The 19,429-nt window shown below is 35.1% G+C and overlaps 2 protein-coding genes across 2 annotated transcripts; both read left to right on the plus strand.

Annotated features, from left to right (window-relative positions):
• The first annotated feature begins 1,390 nt into the window (after positions 1-1,390).
• On the plus strand, positions 1,391-12,118 carry LOC110822218 (Glycosyl hydrolase family 38 protein). Its single transcript, XM_022052260.2, has 29 exons — positions 1,391-1,969; positions 2,095-2,178; positions 2,772-2,860; positions 3,042-3,216; positions 3,449-3,568; positions 3,657-3,740; positions 3,826-3,897; positions 4,013-4,126; positions 4,720-4,820; positions 4,896-4,989; positions 5,255-5,422; positions 5,497-5,586; positions 5,858-5,923; positions 6,006-6,062; positions 6,937-7,156; positions 7,675-7,811; positions 7,965-8,033; positions 8,149-8,208; positions 8,469-8,540; positions 9,051-9,098; positions 9,277-9,396; positions 9,781-9,846; positions 10,199-10,311; positions 10,427-10,511; positions 10,916-11,026; positions 11,094-11,189; positions 11,301-11,348; positions 11,517-11,585; positions 11,807-12,118. The coding sequence occupies exons 1-29, from the start codon at positions 1,745-1,747 to the stop codon at positions 11,993-11,995; spliced, it is 3,042 nt and encodes a 1,013-aa protein (XP_021907952.2). The 5' UTR covers positions 1,391-1,744; the 3' UTR covers positions 11,996-12,118.
• Positions 12,119-12,880: 762 nt separating this feature from the next.
• On the plus strand, positions 12,881-19,324 carry LOC110822506 (Senescence/dehydration-associated protein-like protein). The gene is made up of 4 exons (XM_022052637.2): positions 12,881-13,984; positions 14,416-14,582; positions 18,055-18,139; positions 18,813-19,324. Exons 1-4 carry the CDS (start codon positions 13,044-13,046, stop codon positions 19,003-19,005), a joined length of 1,386 nt encoding a protein of 461 aa, XP_021908329.2. The 5' UTR covers positions 12,881-13,043; the 3' UTR covers positions 19,006-19,324.
• The last annotated feature ends 105 nt before the right edge of the window (positions 19,325-19,429 follow it).

Raw genomic sequence — 19,429 nt, forward strand, 5'->3', positions numbered from 1 at the left:
TACATTATATCAATTCTAGTTTAAAATTATTTGGGTTGGTTAATTTTTTATTTTTCTTTTAAAGAAATTTGTATATTTTCATAATTCAAATAAATGTTATTTTTGTAAATGAATTTTACAAACAATCTTCCGTTGTGATTTATGGTAAATATAAAATTTAATTGAATGGAAGGGAGAGAGAATTATATTTATTTATTTGAGTTGGTCTTTAAACCTAAGATACAGAAGTTGACATGCAAGTCAATGTGTCCTGTCTTCAGAAAATATATGTATATATATATATATAGAAAGAGAAATTGTGTTGTCAAAGTCAATTGCCTTGTTTGTGTTCCCCACGGATATAATTGGTTCGTCAATGAGGTCAGAATTAGAAATACGGCAAAGTATATAAATTAACAGTGTTCAAATCTAGCGAAATTGACGAGATTATTATTATTATTATAAAAAGGGCGGCCAAGATGTCACGTCAAAAAAACCAAGGTCTGATTGGTACCAGAACAGGTTGAAAATGGCGTACCAATTAGCACGACAATAATGGAACGCTCAGTGCTATTTTTTTCAAGTGATTTCTTAAATAATAATAATAAAATTATATCGGCAGCTTTTAACAGGATTTCACGTGGATGGACTCAGATTGTCACTATGGATTACCGTAATCCACCACTACTTAATTCCGCACTCGTAACGGAAGAATTTTTTTGATTTAAAAATAATTTAATTTAGTTATTATAACCACATTAACCCATTACTAAATTGAGTTATTGGTTTTACTGAATCTAAATATTCTAGTAATGGTATTTAAATAAATAATTTATTAGCCAATCAATAATTATTTTATTATAAAATAGTAATCATATTGAATAAGCAGTCTCAATAAAAATAATCATAAATATAAATGCAATTAGTAGATAAAATTTTTATATTTTCTTTAAATGTTGTGAATTTAAAGATAATAAAATATACTACTTTGAATTTGTATTATACAGAGACAGTGATAGACGGTATAATATTTAATCTGTTAAAATTGAGAATTTAATTTATTAATATATTTAAGAGAATGCACAAACTAAATTGGGTTAGGTTATAACATTTATTCCATACAAAGATATACATGCACCTAACACTGTGCATAAATTATTAAATAAAATCCCTTGTATGTGGTCCTCCACTCGAAGGGACCCACCCTACCCCTTCTTTAAAAAAAAAAAAAAATCATCTACTGTTTTTACCCTCTTTTTTCCACCAGCTTCAAACGTGAGCCGTCAGATTCACTTCACACGAAAGGTCAATAGCTTCTGCATTATACACTCGGCCATACTAGATTATTGACTCCGAGTAAGAAAAAACCATACTACATCCGCCTGTGATTCATTCTCATAACGATTTCCCTTTTTTTACAATCACAGATACGATCAATAGTTTCTGCACTTAAACCAGATTTTTTAAAAAGGAAATGGTTTGTCAACTATCACGGATACAGTGAATTTTTTCTACGAACACACAGAAAACAAGATATGATGAGTTTTCACAGCAACTCATTTTCTGTCACTTCGACTTTTCCTATAAAAGACCCACTTCGCCGGCCAACAATTGCTCAAAGTGAAAACCGAGGCTCTTTTGTCAGCTTTCGACGAACAGCAGGTGCCCATTTTTGTTTCTTTTCATTCGTCTTCTTCTGGTGCGGTACTATAAATTACTGGCGTGCAGTGGCTTTGGGATTTTGGGGAGGACTGAGACGGGGAAGATGGCTGCCTGTCGTCTATCCTATAATTCTCTGGTGTTTATGTTTGCTGTAATATTTCTCTGTTGTTTCAACGGGAGTGTCAATTGTCGATATATCAAGTACGACACCGGAGCTGGTATTGTGCCCGGGAAACTGAACGTTCATTTGGTGCCACACTCGCATGATGATGTTGGGTGGCTGAAGACTATTGATCAGTACTATGTTGGATCAAACAACAGCATTCAGGTTCTGAGTTTTTAGTATATGTAGATGAGTTTTTTGCCTTCTGGATACTTGGTACTGTGGGATTTTGTTCTTAGTGGCGGCTTAGTTTCTGATGTTTGCCTTGTGGGTGTTTGTTTTTGGTGTAGGGTGCATGTGTGGAGAATGTGCTGGACTCGGTTGTGGAGTCCTTGCTTCGTGATCCGAATAGGAAGTTTGTGTTTGCTGAAATGGTGAGCCAACTACGTGTTTGTTAGATGTTCAGAGCCTAATGGTGAATAAGTAAAATCCTATTGACTGTTACTTTTTGAAAAAATGTATACTGGTTCTGAACTCCGGATTATGACATGTGGGTTACAACTGTGCCTGGTTTTGAATATATAGATAAAATTTAGATTTATTTTCTTCCTGCATGGACTTATTAATTGGTTTTTCAGGTTTTCGTCTATCAAATTCAAGCTACTCCACACTTCTATATAACATCCAAGATAAAATTACTGTCTTATGAATCTGATGACTGAAAAGGAGAATTCAGAGAGTCATAAGTTTGATACAGGATATCGTGTAAAAAATGAAATAATTATGGTGAAGAATGCAGGTCTCCGTTACCAACATTGTTTTCTTCATAGTTTATATATCTCCATGTCTTGAAATGATGTTTTCCTTGATTCTTACATTTTTTTCTTTTAAGGATTTGGTTATGTGAGGAATTTGAGTTCCTTATGTGTTTCTCTTCCTCCACCTTGCCCGATTAAAAAAGGAAAAGAAAATTGATAAAGAAAAAATCTAGTTATCTTCATCTAACAGAGCTTAATATGCACAATAGGCTTTCTTTGAGCGGTGGTGGGTGACGCAAAGTGCAGAAACCCAAGAACAAGTGAGGAAACTAGTAGATGCTGGCCAACTGGAATTTGTGTATGCAACTTCTGAACAATTCATGTGCATTTCTCTCTTTGTGTATGCATGCGAGAAAAAAACTGACTGTGGGGAAGCATGTGTGAAGAGAGGGGAGGAAGGGGAGATGGGTTAACAAGGGTTATTCTTCATCTTGTTTAGAGTTTGCATTTGTTGAGGATCCAGTTGTCTTAATTTGCAGAAATGGTGGTTGGTGTATGCACGATGAAGCAACATGCCATTACATAGATATGATTGACCAAACAACTTTAGGTCATCGCTTGCTAAAGGAGCACTTTAACAAGACTCCTCGTGCTGGATGGCAAATTGATCCATTTGGACATTCTGCTGTGCAAGCATACCTACTTGGGGCAGAGGTATATATTGATTCACTCAATATGTTGACAAACCATTTCCTTTTTAACAAGTATGATTTTTCTGATTACTGGCCTTGACAAACTCAAATACAACAAATGAATTGAAATGTTGATTTGGTGATAGAAATGTCCTGCATTTATATTTATAATAGATGCTGTTTGAATGAGTTCTGTATTGGAAATTTTGGCACTCTGGATAAATCACACATTTAAGTACTCGGTTGCTCCCCAGCTTGGATTCGATTCTGTTCATTTTGCAAGAATTGATTATCAAGACAGGGCAAAGCGCAAAGATGATAAATCTCTTGAAGTTGTATGGCAAGGGTCCAAAACTTTTGGTTCTTCATCTCAGGTTAATACTGTTACTCGTGTTCATTGTGGCCATCCTTGCTTAAAATATTCTACAGCATTTGCTAATCACTCATTGGGCCCCTTTGCAGATCTTTGCCAATGCCTTTCCTGTTCATTATAGTCCTCCAAAAGGCTTCCATTTTGAAGTGAATGATGATTTTGTGCCTGTTCAGGTTCTGATAATCAGGAAGCATTTCTCCACCATACCTTTCTCTTTAATAAAAGACTGACCTGATCTGCTACATGTTATGACTTCAGGATAATCTCCTAATATTTGACTACAATGTAAACCAGCGGGTTGATGATTTTGTTAGTGCTGCTTTAACCCAAGTAAAAATCGTTTCTTCTGTCTGTATGTCGATTTGTACTATTTAGCAAGCGATGCTGCCATATATGAATATTTATAATAATTGGGTCTTTTGACTTATTTTGTCACTGTGAACAGGCTAACGTGACACGTACAAACCATATTATGTGGACAATGGGTGATGATTTCCAGTACCAGTATGCTGAGTCTTGGTTCAAGCAAATGGACAAATTGATTCATTACGTCAACAAGGTATAGTTAGACAAAGCATAACAATTTATCTACTGGCATTTTAAGGTTGCATCATTCAAGTATACTTTAACATTTGATATTTCATTCTTGAGACTGGCAGTATTCAATTGCCGATTTGAATATTTTGAGGTTCGAGTCATGATTGATGTTATATTGTTCTGTCACATGAAGAAGTTGTCTCGTACGATGCCCTTGTGCTGAACATAGATATATGCACTCAGGAAAGTTCTGCTGCAATATTCTCTCGTACTTATTTGTTTTTTCTCACTAAACAAGCATCTACTAAGCAACTTTCCTTTTTCATGCTTGGTTTTATCCTGGTACTATAATACCAAGGTTACTTATACACCACCTACTCTACTTCTAAATAGTTCTAATAAATCAAAGCTTATGTTTGCTGGACTTGTGATGGATGTCAAACCTGTAAATATTTGATCTATAGATAGTTAAAGGGCCATGAAGGTCTATAACATGATGAAGGAAAATGAGTTCTTTGTTTTATTTCCTTTTTATTTCTTCTTCTTTTTTTTAGTGAAATTACTTGAAGCTCAAATGAAATTTACTTAGCTTTGGTGTCCATTGAGTTTTGTCAGGATGGCCGAGTGAATGCCTTGTATTCCACACCATCTCTCTACACAGATGCAAAAAACGCCGCAGAAGAGACCTGGCCTCTGAAAACTGATGATTTTTTTCCGTAAGGATTTTCATGTTTTTCTACTGTTTTCTTTTTTCAACAAAATGAGCTCAATGACACTATTGTTTCTGGCAGATATGCAGATAGTGCAAATGCTTATTGGACTGGGTTTTTTACTAGTCGACCAGCCTTGAAGAGATATGTCCGACTGCTTAGTGGATATTATCTGGTATGACATCAGGGTAAAGCTCAGGGTGACAATGAGATAATGAGACATTTTTGCTCAGGCTCTCTAGGGAATATATGCTCTGTACCCAGATATACTTGTCTTTGTTACTTTCTATTATCTTTGTGTATATACATATATTGGAAATTTCTATCTAGATATTGGTAATTAACTTATGGAAGCAAAATACTTAGATGCCAAGAATTTCCTGGGGTGAGTTAATTATCCAGTCAATCACTCTCAGAGATCTGCTATGTTTCATTGATAGGGAGCCCGACAACTTGAATTCCTGGTTGGGAAGAAATCTAGTGGTCCCACTACTTTTGCTCTGGGAGATGCTTTAGGTGTTGCCCAACATCATGATGGTATCACAGGAACTGCTAAACAACATACAACAGATGACTATGCAAAACGCCTAGCTATTGGAGCCAAAGAAGTAAAGGCTAATCTTTCCCCTGAATTCACCTCCTGCCTTTTCCCATCTCCTCTGTTACTAACAGCTTTGTATAGGCTGAAGCTGTTGTCAATTCTGCGCTGTCATGCCTGACCAATAAAAGATCAGGACAGAAGTGTGTGGCATCTTCTTTGACATTTAGCCAGGTAGCACTTTAGTTTTGGAGTCTGTCCTCCAACCAGATGAAGATGTTTTTAGTTTTTCATGGTGTACAAAATGATGTTTTTCTCCTAGAGGCAGTATATAGTGTCTGAACTTTCTTTGATGTATTGTTTTGTATTCTGGATTTAAACTTCTAAAGGATTTGAAGAGTTCAGTGAATCTGTATTGCTGTTCAAAAGGGTCAATAAATTCCATAGAGTTACTCTCCTGGTCTAGCTGCTAACATCTACTCCCTTGTTTGTTCAAATTGGACAGTGCCAGCTACTCAATATCAGTTACTGTCCACCAACAGAGGAAAAGATTCTGGAAAAGAAGGGTTTGGTAATCTTCTCGCGTTCCTTCTGAATTCTGTTAGTAAGAAACAGCCGCTTAGAATTTTTGTTGACTTTTCCATTATCTTCAGGTTGTGGTGGCATATAATCCCACTGGCTGGATGCGCACAGATATCATCAGGATACCCGTAAGCATATTTGTGTTCTCTTATGTGGTCAGAGCAAGTGGGATAAAAACTCCTTTGTTGATAACCTAGTATGTGTGTGCATGGGTAGATGATGGTACAAATTTTTATGTTGCTTGTTTTGATGCTTTGTGGACTTGAAATTCTGTGAGCAAATTCATAAAGCAATGGTAGCTGAAGTTAGGATTTTGAGCTGGATAAATGGGAATGAAATACGATTAGGAATTGACATGTTTACGATAAGCTAGCGCTTTTCTCAGGTAATGTTCTGAATGTGGAATATCTCCAGCGGACATACTGATGCAATTTTGTCAATGCTTACGTCAAACACTGTGAGTCTGTCACGTTGCTTTTGATGCCAATCACAGCCAAAGCTAAATGATAACTTTTTTAGAAAACTTTTTTGAACCTGCTCAAAGGTTGAGTAGAACTCTGAACCTTCAAATATAGAGGCCAGGACATAACCAAACCGATCAAAGCCACTTGGTTTTGTTCTACCTTCTATGCATTTTACAGGAGTCCAAATAAACTTGCATCTGGTGCTCATTGCCAAAAAAATTGTCAGGGATCTCCTACTATAGGAATTATAGGCTATTTTTGTTCTATCTAATGAATGTGAAGAAGGTACTTTTCTTTCCTTTTCCACGTAACTTTGGTCACTTGATAATTATAAAAGCTGGTTGTCTGCATTAAAAAAAAAAAACTTAACAATTACATAATTAAATGTCTACAGGCTTCATGTTGCATGCTTTATTATTTGGATATTTTCATGTTTGTTTTTGCAACCAAAAAAATCAATAATGAGTTTTAAGGCAATAGAGAAATTGCTTTTTCTTCTTTATCTTCAATCTAATTTTGAACTTGCCAAATATGTCAGGTTTATGATGCCAATCTTATCATTCAAGATTCCTCTGGACATATCATTGAGGCACAATATATCAGCTTGGATAATGTCACAAGAAACTTAAGGAAGTTCTATACAAAGGCTTATGTAGGATTGCCATCAACACCAGCCCCTAAGTACTGGCTTCTCTTTCAAGTTTCTGTGCCACCATTAGGTTGGAATACATACTTCGTCTCTAAAGCGGCTGGGATAGGTAGATCAGTTTTCTCTTAAAAGCTTTTCTCTCCTTACAGGGCCTGATTTCAGATTGTTATTTATACTTAACAAAATTTGATCGCATAATAAGTGGGAGTCCTTTGTTCTTATTTTTTTTTTATTTTTCGTTATAGATCTATACAGTAGATAAGATATATCAAACATATTAATAAATCCCTTCTATAATAAAATAAAGTTCACTGATGCTATTTAATCTTTTAAGGTTTTTCGAATAAAACAAAAAATTATCATCCTTTTAGGGTAACTTTTTGGTCAAGGAATTAAAAGATCCAATCAACATTGAGAATCATGTAGCATAACTCTTAAATGCTATCATATATAGTTTAAAACTAATTGTTCTAATGAATAAGCATGCTCATTACATGTTTCAGCCATTTCACATTCTTATAAGGCAGGCAGGCTTTTGCATATGACATCATATGTTCCAAATCAGTAATAACTTAATCCACAGTGTATTCCTTTTTCTCTGTTTTTATTGTGCCGGAAATGATACAGGGAGCAGCAGCAATGTCTTTTTCTCTAGAATGGAGAGCCCTCGAAATAAGGTTGTTGAAATTGGACCTGGGAATCTCAAGTTGTCTTTTTCTTCAGCCACTGGCCAGCTCAGAAGGATGTATAACTCCAAAACTGGGGTAATTCTTTTCACATGGTCTAGACAGTTGTCTCTGAACCATAATATATTTATTGATTCAGTTTTAGGATTCCAACATTAGTTTAGATTATGGCACTTTTATGGATATGTTTTAGAAAAAATATTGTAACAAGTGATCGTCACATTTTTCCAGGTAGATGTACCAATACAGCAGAGTTATCTCTGGTATGCCTCAAGTACTGGTGACTTTGATGATCCTCAGGTGGGAAAATACTTCTTTTTGCTGGCTTGTTGGAAAATATTTCTTAGCACATAGAAATACATGTTAAGTTGGGTGGATGCTTGCTTACTTGTCAGTAACTTAAACTTTTTTGTAGGCTTCTGGTGCGTACATTTTCCGACCCAATGGATCCCCTCCAACTATTGTCTCAAGATCAGTAAGCTCATCAATTACTAATCACATGTATGATTATGAATGTAAATGAAAAGAACAAACAAGTATAAAGTCTGAAAACCCCTTAGCATTAATTTATCTAGAGCCCTACTTGACAAATGCAAGTTTTTCTCAACTTCAATTTTAGTTAAATATTAGGCCTTTGTATTTAATTACATAGCTCTATAAATTTCCAGGTCCGTGGTAATTGCTTCTTATCTCTTGCTTATAGTCATACATTGTCTTTTTTCCCCTTAATTCCAGGTATCCTTGAAAGTTGTCCATGGACCTTTAGTTGACGAAGTGCACCAACAGTTTAACTCATGGATCTACCAGGTTATTTTTTTAATTTCAACTTGGGGTCCTGCTGAGTATAGTTTATGCTTTTGGTGTTTGGTGATTAACAAATATTCTTACATACATTAGAAACTGCTGCAGAATATGAATTTAGACTTGCTGATCTAAATATCAGAAGAAGATTCATTTCCTCATTCATAATGGAGAATGAGGAAATGAATTCCCAGAATTCAGAGAAGAATAATCATTCACTATCTTTTTTTTTTCTTCTTCTGTAGTTTGAGAAATTTTTATGACATTTTTCATGGAAAATCATATGGTAAACTATCGGTGAATGTTTTTAGATAGTTGATCCGGGACTGGGAAGAATACAAGGAAGCCTAAGGAGATGATAATATTCAATACTCAGTCAACTCTTATTCATGGAAGCTTATCTGTTTTTCTTTTATGATAGAAAAAGAAGAAACGGAATGCTTTCCTTTATCTATATCTTTGCAAGTTCAGTTTGTCGTCCATTTTTTGTTAACTTTATTTATGTTTGTTTGTCAGGTCACTAGACTGTACAAAGACAAAGAGCATGCTGAAGTTGAATACACTGTGAGTTGCACGCCTGGACTTTCACTTGCCCACCTCCCCAAAAATGCATGTTTTTGGAATATTACTTAAAATTTGTCTCTACATAAAGACATTATTCTAGTGAATGTTCTATTGGCTGTAAGTCCTACAAAAAGTTTCTCTAGATCCTTAGCAGTCCTGACAAGATTTTATTTTGAAGATTGGACCAATTCCCACAGATGATGGTGTTGGAAAGGAAGTTGTCACGAGAATGACAGCAAACATGGCCACAGACAAGGTGTTTTACACTGATTCAAATGGAAGAGATTTTATAAAGCGGGTAACTCATGTCGATATCTTCCTCTCTTAATTTCTAAATTGGGTGACTCTTGTAACTCATCTTGCAATGTGAGAGCTAAGAACATTGAGATATCATTGGTTTTGAACAGCATAATAGTCTTTGTAATTCGCTTTTTGGATATCTCACCTTGGTCAAGGCTAGGAGATACCAGGGGAATGTCAAGTATCTTGTAGAAATCATTTCCTATCTTACATCTTGTTTTGCTGCCATGTTCATTTGCTCATCTATGTACACATCTTACTCAAACTTTGTTTGTTGAATAAATACCATCCAACTAATTCACTGCTAAGGAGAAAAAAGTACTTCTAGATGTTCATTTATTCCTTAGAGTTGCGACTTACAATCTTATCATGCTCTTTGCAGATTCGAGATTACAGGTCAGATTGGCCTCTTGAAGTTAAGCAGCCTGTTGCAGGAAACTACTATCCGGTAAAATTTTATCTAATTTAATTCCATAAAATGTACAACAATACATATATAAGCCTCTACCATATTAACTTATTTCACAAACAAAAAACCCTAAGTCCCTTGTACATTCACTCCATATTTTCCCCTTATTTCATATATTCATTCTAAATTTTCAATGCATGAAGGTTGGCATTTGCGATCTCTTGAGAGCCAATAACATTGGACCATACAGCCAGAGATTGCTTATCCTATAAAACTTTAGTATAGTTGGGTGTTCCTTTGGCTTATTGAAAAGAAAATTTATCACGTTTTCTTGCTCCTACAACTAACTTTGACTCTCGTTTCTTATGTTAATTTTCTTCTTCTTTTCCAGCTTAACCTTGGAATGTTCATTATGGATAAGAAAACAGAGTTCTCAGTCTTGGTTGATCGTGCGACTGGGGGTTCAAGCATTGTTGATGGTGAAGTAGAGCTCATGCTTCACAGGTTCAACTTTCATGTTATTATATTCTTCAAACATTCAGATAATATTTATTTTTCATTCTCTCTTTTTATTGTCAATATATACACGCTAACATAGTGCTTTTTACAAATATACAAGGCGAATGCTGTTTGATGACTCCAGGGGAGTAGGAGAAGCACTTGATGAAATTGCTTGTTCTGGAAGTACATGTGAAGGACTAACGGTATTTGTTTTATACATTAAGATTAACTCACTCTGGAATTTTTCTACTTGTCTGTGTTTCTTCTCGTTTTTCTTTCCCTCCTAGTTGTTTGATCTATTGTGTTTGCTGCAATTAAGGGGGCTGAATGATTGTTTCCTTGTTCCTCTCGTAAAGTAAAATTAGCCTTCTTACTGCTGCCCCTTCTACGTTTTCCTTTTTTTTTATGTACTCTAGATTGGATGGCTTTTGCTTGATCTCCAAATTATCTGATTAGGGTTCATTTCTTTAACAGTCATGTTAGAATTAGCTAGCACTCATTTGATGCAGGAATCTTTAATCTGTAAGCACTTCATGAATAAAAGTTACCAATGTCTCGATGGAAAATTGCGATTCTCTTTTTGGTTTATTTGATCTTTTTTCTACAGGTTCGCGGAAATTATTACATGAGCATTGACAAGTTAGGGGCTGGAGCACGCTGGCGCCGAACAACTGGTCAAGAAGTTTACTCACCACTTCTTCTAGCATTCACTCATGAGGTATGGTCTGTTCTAGGTAATTATGTATTTTTACTATCAACCTTGACCTAATAAGATAATCATTCAGAGCTTGGAGAATTGGAGATCTTCTTTTCTGACAAAAGCAACAGCAATGGATACAAACTATTCTCTGCCCTTGAACGTTGCTTTGATTGCTCTTCAGGTGACAGCAACAATACTAACACAAGATTGCAGAATAAAATTAAGAATTGACATAATCTCGTGGGCTTTCTCATTCATCCGTTTTTTGTTTTTGTCTGGATGTACTTTGCAGGAGTTAGACGATTGGAGTGTGCTCCTCCGACTAGCACATCTATACGAGGTAAAGCAGAAAAAATTCTTACCTGCTTAAAAAGTAAAAGAAAAAGATACTTTACTACTTAATCTGATGGGACCTTGACCCAACTATGACGTATCCAGAAAAGCAGAGCCATTTGTTTTTGTGGTCTATTTATCTATCTCATTCCTGTTTTCTTGTACACTTGTTTAGGAGGGTGAAGATGTTGAGCAGTCAAAACTTGCTAAGGTTGAGCTGAAAAGGATGTTTGCCGGAAGGACGGTAAGTATTTATACCTTGTAACTAGTGTCCCATTCTTTCTTGCTGAGTTTTTCTTCGAGTAACGCAATACCTGAATTGTTAATTAATAAAGAATAAGTGGAGCACTTTCTTTATCACCTTAGACTTTTGAGAAAATTAGTAGTAGTGAGAAAGTTAAAGATGTAGTGTTGGAATCTTACTGCTATCAAAGTGTTGATGGGTGATCTTGGTGTGTGTTTCAGATAAAAGAAGTGAAAGAAACAAGCTTATCAAGCACTCAAGAGAAATCAGAGATGAAGAAGATGAGATGGAAAGTGGAAGGAGACAGTGGAAAAGAATCTTCCCCAACCAGAGGCGGTCCTCTTGATCCTTCAACTCTTGTTGTGGAACTTGGACCCATGGAGATCCGTAGCTTCTTGTTGAAATTTTAGGCACATAAAATCAGTAATCAAATTTTATGTCAAATATATAAATAAAACACACATAAATATTGAAGCCCGTAATCTCTTGGAAGTCAATGATTTTTTCGTATAAAAAAATTTTATATTTTATTATTTAGATGGTATATACATATAATTTTATAATAAAAATATATAATTTAATTTAAATTTATAATTTATTAACAATGACGATTAGGTAACGATATATAAAGTTTAATATACTTTTACCAACTAAAGTTTGAACAATTCTAATTCAAATCAAATCAAATTGAATAATATATTCGTTTCAGTTTTTAGTCAAAAAATTTTTATATTAAAATTTTTAGAAAAATTTTAATCTAAATACAAATTAATTTAAATTGTTGGTGAAGACAAACATAAATAAATAAAATTATTTAATTTAAATTTATAATTTATGAACAATGACGTTAGGTAACGACATATAAAATTTAATATATTTTTACCAATTAAATTTTGAACAATTCTAATTCAAATCAAACAAAACTGAATAATATATTCGTTTCAGTTTTTAGTAAAAAAGTTTTTATATTAAAATTTTTAGAAAAATTTCAATCTAAATGCAGATTAATTTAAATTGCTGAACTTTGATTGGTGAAGACAAACATAAATAAATAAAATTATTTAATTTAAATTTATAATTTAAGAACAATGACAGTAGGTAACGACATATAAATTTTAATATACTTTTACCAACTAAAATTTGAACAATTCTGATTCAAATCAAACTAAATTAAATAGTATATTCGTTTCAGTTTTCAGTTAAAAAGTTTTTATATTAAAATTTTAATCTAAATATAAATTAATTTAAATTGATGAACTTTGATCACAAACATAAATAAATAAAATTAAATTTATCTCACCGGTCTCTGCGCGGGAAGTTGCCGAGACAGTTAGAAAAATCGCCCTTCCTGCAATTACCTCGCGGAGACCCTGCGCTCTCTTCCTTCCCCATTTCGCTTCACTCGCCAATCCTCTCCTTTCTTCTACGTCCTTTTCTTTCTGCAAATCGGATCCAAAAATGGAGTCATTTCACAACCCTAATGATCGCCAACCCAAACCCTCCCTCTACCCGCAAGTTATCCTATCACATCCTGACTCCTCCACCTCCACCACTGCCTCCTCCTCCAAACTGTATCCAGAAATTGACATGCAGGATCTTGTCGAGAATCTCTTTCCCCATCAAGACGATTACTACTCTCCCTCAGCCCCGCCGGCGGCCACGGAGGAGGTTCTCATCCGAGTCCCCGGCGCTATTCTTCACCTGATCGACAAGTCTTACAGCCTCGAGCTCGCTTGCGGCGATCTCACGATCCTCCGCCTCATTCAGGGCCAAAACAATGTTGCGATTCTTGTCCGAGTAGCGGATGACATCCAGTGGCCATTGACGAAGGACGCCGCTGCTGTCAAGCTCGATGGCTCTCATTACTTCTTCTCCCTCCCTCCGCCTAAGGAATCTGACTTGGATTCCAGCGATGATGAGGATAAGGGAAAATACGGAAAGTCTAAGTCCAATATTGAGGTTAACATGTTAAACTACGGGCTGACGATCTTGTCGAAAGGACAGGAGCCGTTGTTGAAGGAACTGGACCGGATCTTGGGGAGTTACTGTTTTTTCTCGGAGCAGAAGGTGTCGGAGAAGGCAAAGCGGAAGGGAGAGAAAGTGCTGGACATCTCGGTGGTAAAGGAGACTTCACCGGCGGAATTGAAAGAGAAGAAGGAGTTGGTGGAGGAGAGGTGCGCCGCCTACTGGACAACTCTGGCGCCCAATGTGGAGGACTATAGCGGGAAAAGCGCCAAGTTCATTGCTGCGGGGTCAGGGAAACTGATCAAGGGTATTTTGTGGTGTGGAGATGTGACTGTGGATCGGTTGAACTGGGGCAATGACGTCCTGAAGAGAAGGATGACTCCCGCTGAAAAGCAAAAGGAGATCAGTCCGGAGACATTGGCGAGGATTCAGAGGTATGTAGGATGTGAACATGTTACTACCTTTCTGCTTCCCCGTCTCCCCGGATTTCATTTGTGAAATTTTGATTTTGATTTTTTTTCTGTTTGAATTTTTGTTATTTGATATTTACAGGCGATTAGGGCTTTTGATGCTTATAATTTTGTAATTTCGTGTCCTTTTTTTCTCATCAAAGAAAACTGGAACTGTTGAAACAGTTCTTCAGTTTCTTTTCTAGACGATCTCTTTTCACCAGTTGGAGCTGTGGCCCTATTTCTTTACTCCATTCCTTCAAGGGTTATGCTTAGGCATTGGAAATGTTCAAATTGCTTATGGAACAGGATATCAGTTTTCTTGACGTAGTTTCAACATATAACATAATTGTCGCAAAAGGGGGTTTCTTATGAAGCCTGCATTAAGTAATTTTTTGGTTTGACTATTGATATAGGGTTAAGAAGATGACAAAAATGACGGAGAAAGTTGCCCAAGGTGTTCTCTGCGGAGTTGTGAAAGTTTCTGGGTTTTTCACCAGTTCAGTGGCAAATTCAAAAGTGGGAAAGAAATTCTTTGGTCTCCTTCCTGGGGAAATTGTGCTCGCATCTCTGGACGGATTTAGTAAGTCAATTATATATGCTTCTTAGTCTCTGCTTATCCATGACTACATATACATATATTGCATTGATGTAGGACAATTTAGGTTAATTTGCCTATACAGGATTTTGTGGATAAAAATCTAGACATCACATCTAGGATTTCTTAACATGAAGTTTTAAGCATCTTACTTAAAGTTGATTGCATCACACTACTAAAAATTTGATAACCTCTCAAAGTATTTTATTGAATAACTTAATAATGATCTCAAAACAAATTAGTATTTATATAGTGCCAAGTGAATCTTTTCCAAGTAAGATTAGACTAAGAAATATCAGTACTAATAAAATTAGAAATATTAATCCTAATAAGAAGAAATACTAATACTAATAAAATTAGAGGTAATAATACTAATATAAATAGGAAAACAAAATACAAATACGAATAGATTTTGAAGTTACTAAAACTATAATAATGGACTCCTAAATAGAGTGATAGTTTTGTACAAATAGAATTGTGATTTATAATCTGTATAGGTAATTCATTCTGCATTACGTGTATTGGAAGTATTTCAAAAGTCTCTATCCCACGTCCCTTAACAAATGAATTTTGTTTTCTTTTATATACAAAAATTTAACTTTGGATTTATAAAAAGCTAGAAAAGAATGGTGAGCTTGCGTGGATGAGTTTGGACTGAAGCTTTAGAAGTAGTGGATTTGCCCCTCCCTCCCTCTGCCAGGTGCACAAGCTATACACAAAGCCTGTGCAAGGCTAGTTTTTTGTATTATTTTTTTTATAGCTTATCTGGAGATCTGTTGTTCTGGCTAGCTTTAAATTAAAATTTTTTGTTCCAATTTCTGCCATTTCATTTCAGTTACATATCCTATCCTTTTTTTGAATTCTAATATCAGTGGTTGCATGTCAGTTACATATCCTAATAATGCCTAAAATAATTTCTGAATATCACCTTTTGCTATCTAAAATTATTCCTGTACATCTCTGTTATGTTGCCGTTTGATTTTTACTGTATAATAGCCATTCAATATCATAAGTAATACTTTCCTCCTCTTCTCAGTCTGCTTCTGGCTTCCTTCTCCGAACACTGTTCTTGTTCTCTTAGTTTCTGAGTACACAGAAAATTCTAGATTGGGCTTACTGTTATTATCTTTTTCTACTAACATTATAACAGGATATCCTTATAGTTGGCTTTTACTTCATTCCTCAGATTTTCATTTTAGAAGCTCTAGATTTGTGTATGATGGTGTTTGCCTTTTTTCTTTCTTTTGTGTTTATTTGTTTATTCCTTTTCCTGCTCCTTTTCTAGAATATAATTAATGAACTAGTTGGACTACTCATTTGTTTATCATTGTTTCATCAGAGTATTCTCTTTGATTCTAATCATGATTTTTATATAAGGAAATCTTCATGACTCCTAAGAATTTAAACAAGGATTATCAAGATCATAATAGTCTTATAATTTATTTACTCTAGAAATATAAAGCAAGGGGCAGCTTTGGTGGAAGGTGATTCAGGGTAAATATAAAACTCAAGTAGGGATAAGAGAACTAATACCAGTTTGTGGAGATAGGTAACCTAGGATTGGATTGGAACTGCTATATGAGCATGGTGGCTTTCAAGATTGGTAATGAATGGTCTATGGGTTTTTGGAATGATAGGTGGTGCAGCAATAGACTGTTTAAAGCTGCTTCCCTCATGTTTATCTTTTGGCCAGGCAAAAAGGAACTGGATTGCTTGGAACATTCAACTCTTTAGAAATCTTAATTAGTAGGAGTTTGAAGAGTTTGTTGACTCTGATGACTCTTCTTTCTAAGTGTTAAATAAACCTTCCAAGGGAAGATAGACCTACGTGACCTCTTACCAAGGATCGGAAGGTTTCTATGAAGTCTATTTATAACAATATGTATAATCATAATATTAAGGCATTTAGGTCCCATTTTTATCAAATAGGGAAGGGTAAGGTTTCTTCTGGAATTGCATTTTTTTCCCTTATGGGAAGCAGCACGGAAAAGAATTTGAACATAGATAACTTGAGGAGAAGAGGCAAAATGATTGTCAAAGGGTGCCCCTCATGCCTTCATGACTTGGAATCTCCCAATTATCTTTTACTATGGTGCTTGGAGGCTGAAATACTTTGAGATTCTGCTTTATGTCTCAATTTGTCCTGGGCTGTTTCGGGATCTGTTGCTGGAGAAATTTGGCTTTGTTGGGTGTATGCACTTGTAAATCGAAGAAAAAATTCCTCACTCTCATTCTTATATTTATTTTTTGGATTATTTGGAAATAAAAGAATATAGAAGTTTTTTAATGTTTTGTTTGGAGGGCGCCTATGCTTGATGACCATGATTTTGGGAACATTGTAGATTTTCTACACTGTGATTCCTTTTAATTGTTGTTTGTAGAAAGTATTCTATTAGTGCCTTTTAGTAATATATTCTCCTTACTCAGCAAAACCTTAAATTATCTTTTTACTTTTCTTGTTAATTAGTAGGAAAAATGGTTTTTTGGTTGAATTCAGCAGAAGTTGTGAATTAGGTTTTTATCTTTAGATGTTTGAGATCAAGTAGATCACTACGAAGCCTGGATTTATGACTTGAGATAGTAACATGTTTTAATTTAATGGCTATGGTTTCATTTATATTTTTGAGACCCACTCGTGAAACTGTAGGAGATTATCCCTGGGACTTCCCTTTCCTCACCTTTTAACAATATGTACCTTCTAAATATTGAGAAACCAAATCTTTTATTCAAATTCTAAGAAACTCTTGCATTAAGTTTTGAAGTTCACTTTTTTCTTTAGGTTGACCTGTGCATTCTGTTTTCACCCTTATATTTGACAAGTTTTGACAAGTCTATGGACTGAAATAGACTCACACAATCTATAGGGAGATTAAGAGCCTTTTTTTTTTTCTTTGTCCCTTTGTTCACTTCGAGAACTGGTTGGCAAGAATTTTTCATGTAATCTCTATTATGCATTTGCACTTATTAATCTCATAAATTTAAGATGTGGAAATTATTTAAGATGCTAATGCGTATGCACACATCCATGTTTAACGCGATGACAATATTTCTTTTGAACTGTCTGAACTCTGTGGCTAGCTGGTTTAGTGTGTCATAGTCTTGGGATATACACAATGTTTCATCTCAAGAAATGTTAACATCTAAGATCATTGTATTGTCTTTTTACTTAAGGATTATATCAATGCTTACCAGAGATTTTGTTTTATATTGTCACTGACATTTTTTTCTTTAGATACCTCTGCATAATCTCATAACTGTCTGGGGTTATTGTTACAAGGTTAACATTTCAGTTTATTTAGTGAGGTGCATTCTATGTCATTTAGAAATTAGATGATCGAATAAATAATATATGGCTGATTTCAGTTGAGGGAATTTTTATGGGGTACCTTCTATATTTAATCCAACTTGTTGTCTTGTTTTTGAATCTCACTTTCTTTTTTATTTTAAAATTCAACAGACAAGATATGTGATGCTGTTGAAGTAGCTGGAAAGAACGTAATGTCAACATCTTCCACTGTGACCACGGAACTTGTTGACCACAGGTAAAAGTCCTTGGATATATAAGGATCAAAGAACAATAGCAATAAAATTAAGCTATAAAATATCAAGAAACACATACACCTGAGGATATGTCCTTTTATGAAACCCGAGATTATATATGGCAACTAATGGAGTTTATGTCCGGATAATTACATGATCTCATAAATATTCAAAATTAATAACACCTAATCTGTACTTCACCCCAAACATTGTTGATGCTATCTAAAGGTTTCTATGCTATATCCATGTCCAAGATTATATATGGCAACTAATGGAGTTTATGTCTGGATAATTACATGATCTCATAAATATTCAAAATTAGTAACAGCTAATCTGTACGTCGCCCCAAACATTGTTGATGCTATCTAAAGGTTGCTATGCTATATCCATGTCCAAGATTATATATGGCAACTAATGGAGTTTATGTCTGGATAATTACATGATCTCATAAATATTCAAAATTAATAATACTTAATCTGCACTTCACCCCAAACATTGTTGATTCTATCTAAAGGTTGCTATGCTATATCCATGTCCATAACTAGGTGTCTGCGTAAGACAACTTGTTTTGGCCTGCTTTGCATTTAGAGATGCAGACAGATGATTGGATGTTTGGATTTGCTTATATGATTACTTGGTAGGAATCAAGAGGACATTAATTGAATCATTTTGCAGGTATGGAGAGAAGGCGGCTGAAGCCACAAATGAAGGGCTTGGTGCTGCAGGGCATGCTATAGGGACTGCATGGACCGCATTTAAGATTAGAAAGGCACTTAACCCAAAAAGTGTTTTCAAACCTTCTTCCCTGGCCAAGTCTGCTGCTAAAGCTGCAGGTGCTGAGATGAAAGCTAAGAAGGGTTCCAAGTGAATACTAGAGGTAGGCCAGTGTTGAAAACGTGGTTGTTTTCTCCAACTGTTTAGAGATATAGCCGTGCAGGAATTTTTTGAGATAAGCCATACAGGAACTTAAGCTGTTAGATGTTGTAGATATTGTCGTCTAGTAGGTATCCATGTTGTTTGTAAGTTTATCCTTATTTTTCTTATTCTTCAACATCATTGATTTGTCTGTTTCACAGAACTAGTATATTTGAATCAGCAAATTTGTGGGCCTCTCAAAATTGTAATTTTATCTAGGCTGTTGTTTTGACATCAAATGGAAATGATTACGGATAAATTAGTTATATTTATATGGATCTGTTACCTGGGCACTCGAAGAATTGCTAGAATCGACAAAGAGAGTCCTTGCGGCACTTCCTTTTAGTACTCTCTGGTTCTTTTGTTGTGATCAGCGT

Source organism: Carica papaya, chromosome 4 (assembly GCF_054855325.1).
Source record: "Carica papaya isolate Zhongbai chromosome 4, ASM5485532v1, whole genome shotgun sequence".
Lineage (NCBI taxonomy): Eukaryota > Viridiplantae > Streptophyta > Magnoliopsida > Brassicales > Caricaceae > Carica > Carica papaya.

Excerpts from the sequence above, each read along its gene's own strand:
- LOC110822218 (XM_022052260.2), top strand. The coding sequence starts at position 1,745 with ATGGCTGCCTGTCGTCTATCCTATAATTCTCTGGTGTTTATGTTTGCT. Across the intron at positions 2,861-3,041 it reads GCTGGCCAACTGGAATTTGT|AAATGGTGGTTGGTGTATGC; the intron begins GTATGCAACTTC and ends CTTAATTTGCAG. Across the intron at positions 8,034-8,148 it reads GTGACTTTGATGATCCTCAG|GCTTCTGGTGCGTACATTTT; the intron begins GTGGGAAAATAC and ends ACTTTTTTGTAG.
- LOC110822506 (XM_022052637.2), top strand. The coding sequence starts at position 13,044 with ATGGAGTCATTTCACAACCCTAATGATCGCCAACCCAAACCCTCCCTC. Across the intron at positions 13,985-14,415 it reads ACATTGGCGAGGATTCAGAG|GGTTAAGAAGATGACAAAAA; the intron begins GTATGTAGGATG and ends CTATTGATATAG. Across the intron at positions 18,140-18,812 it reads ACGGAACTTGTTGACCACAG|GTATGGAGAGAAGGCGGCTG; the intron begins GTAAAAGTCCTT and ends ATCATTTTGCAG.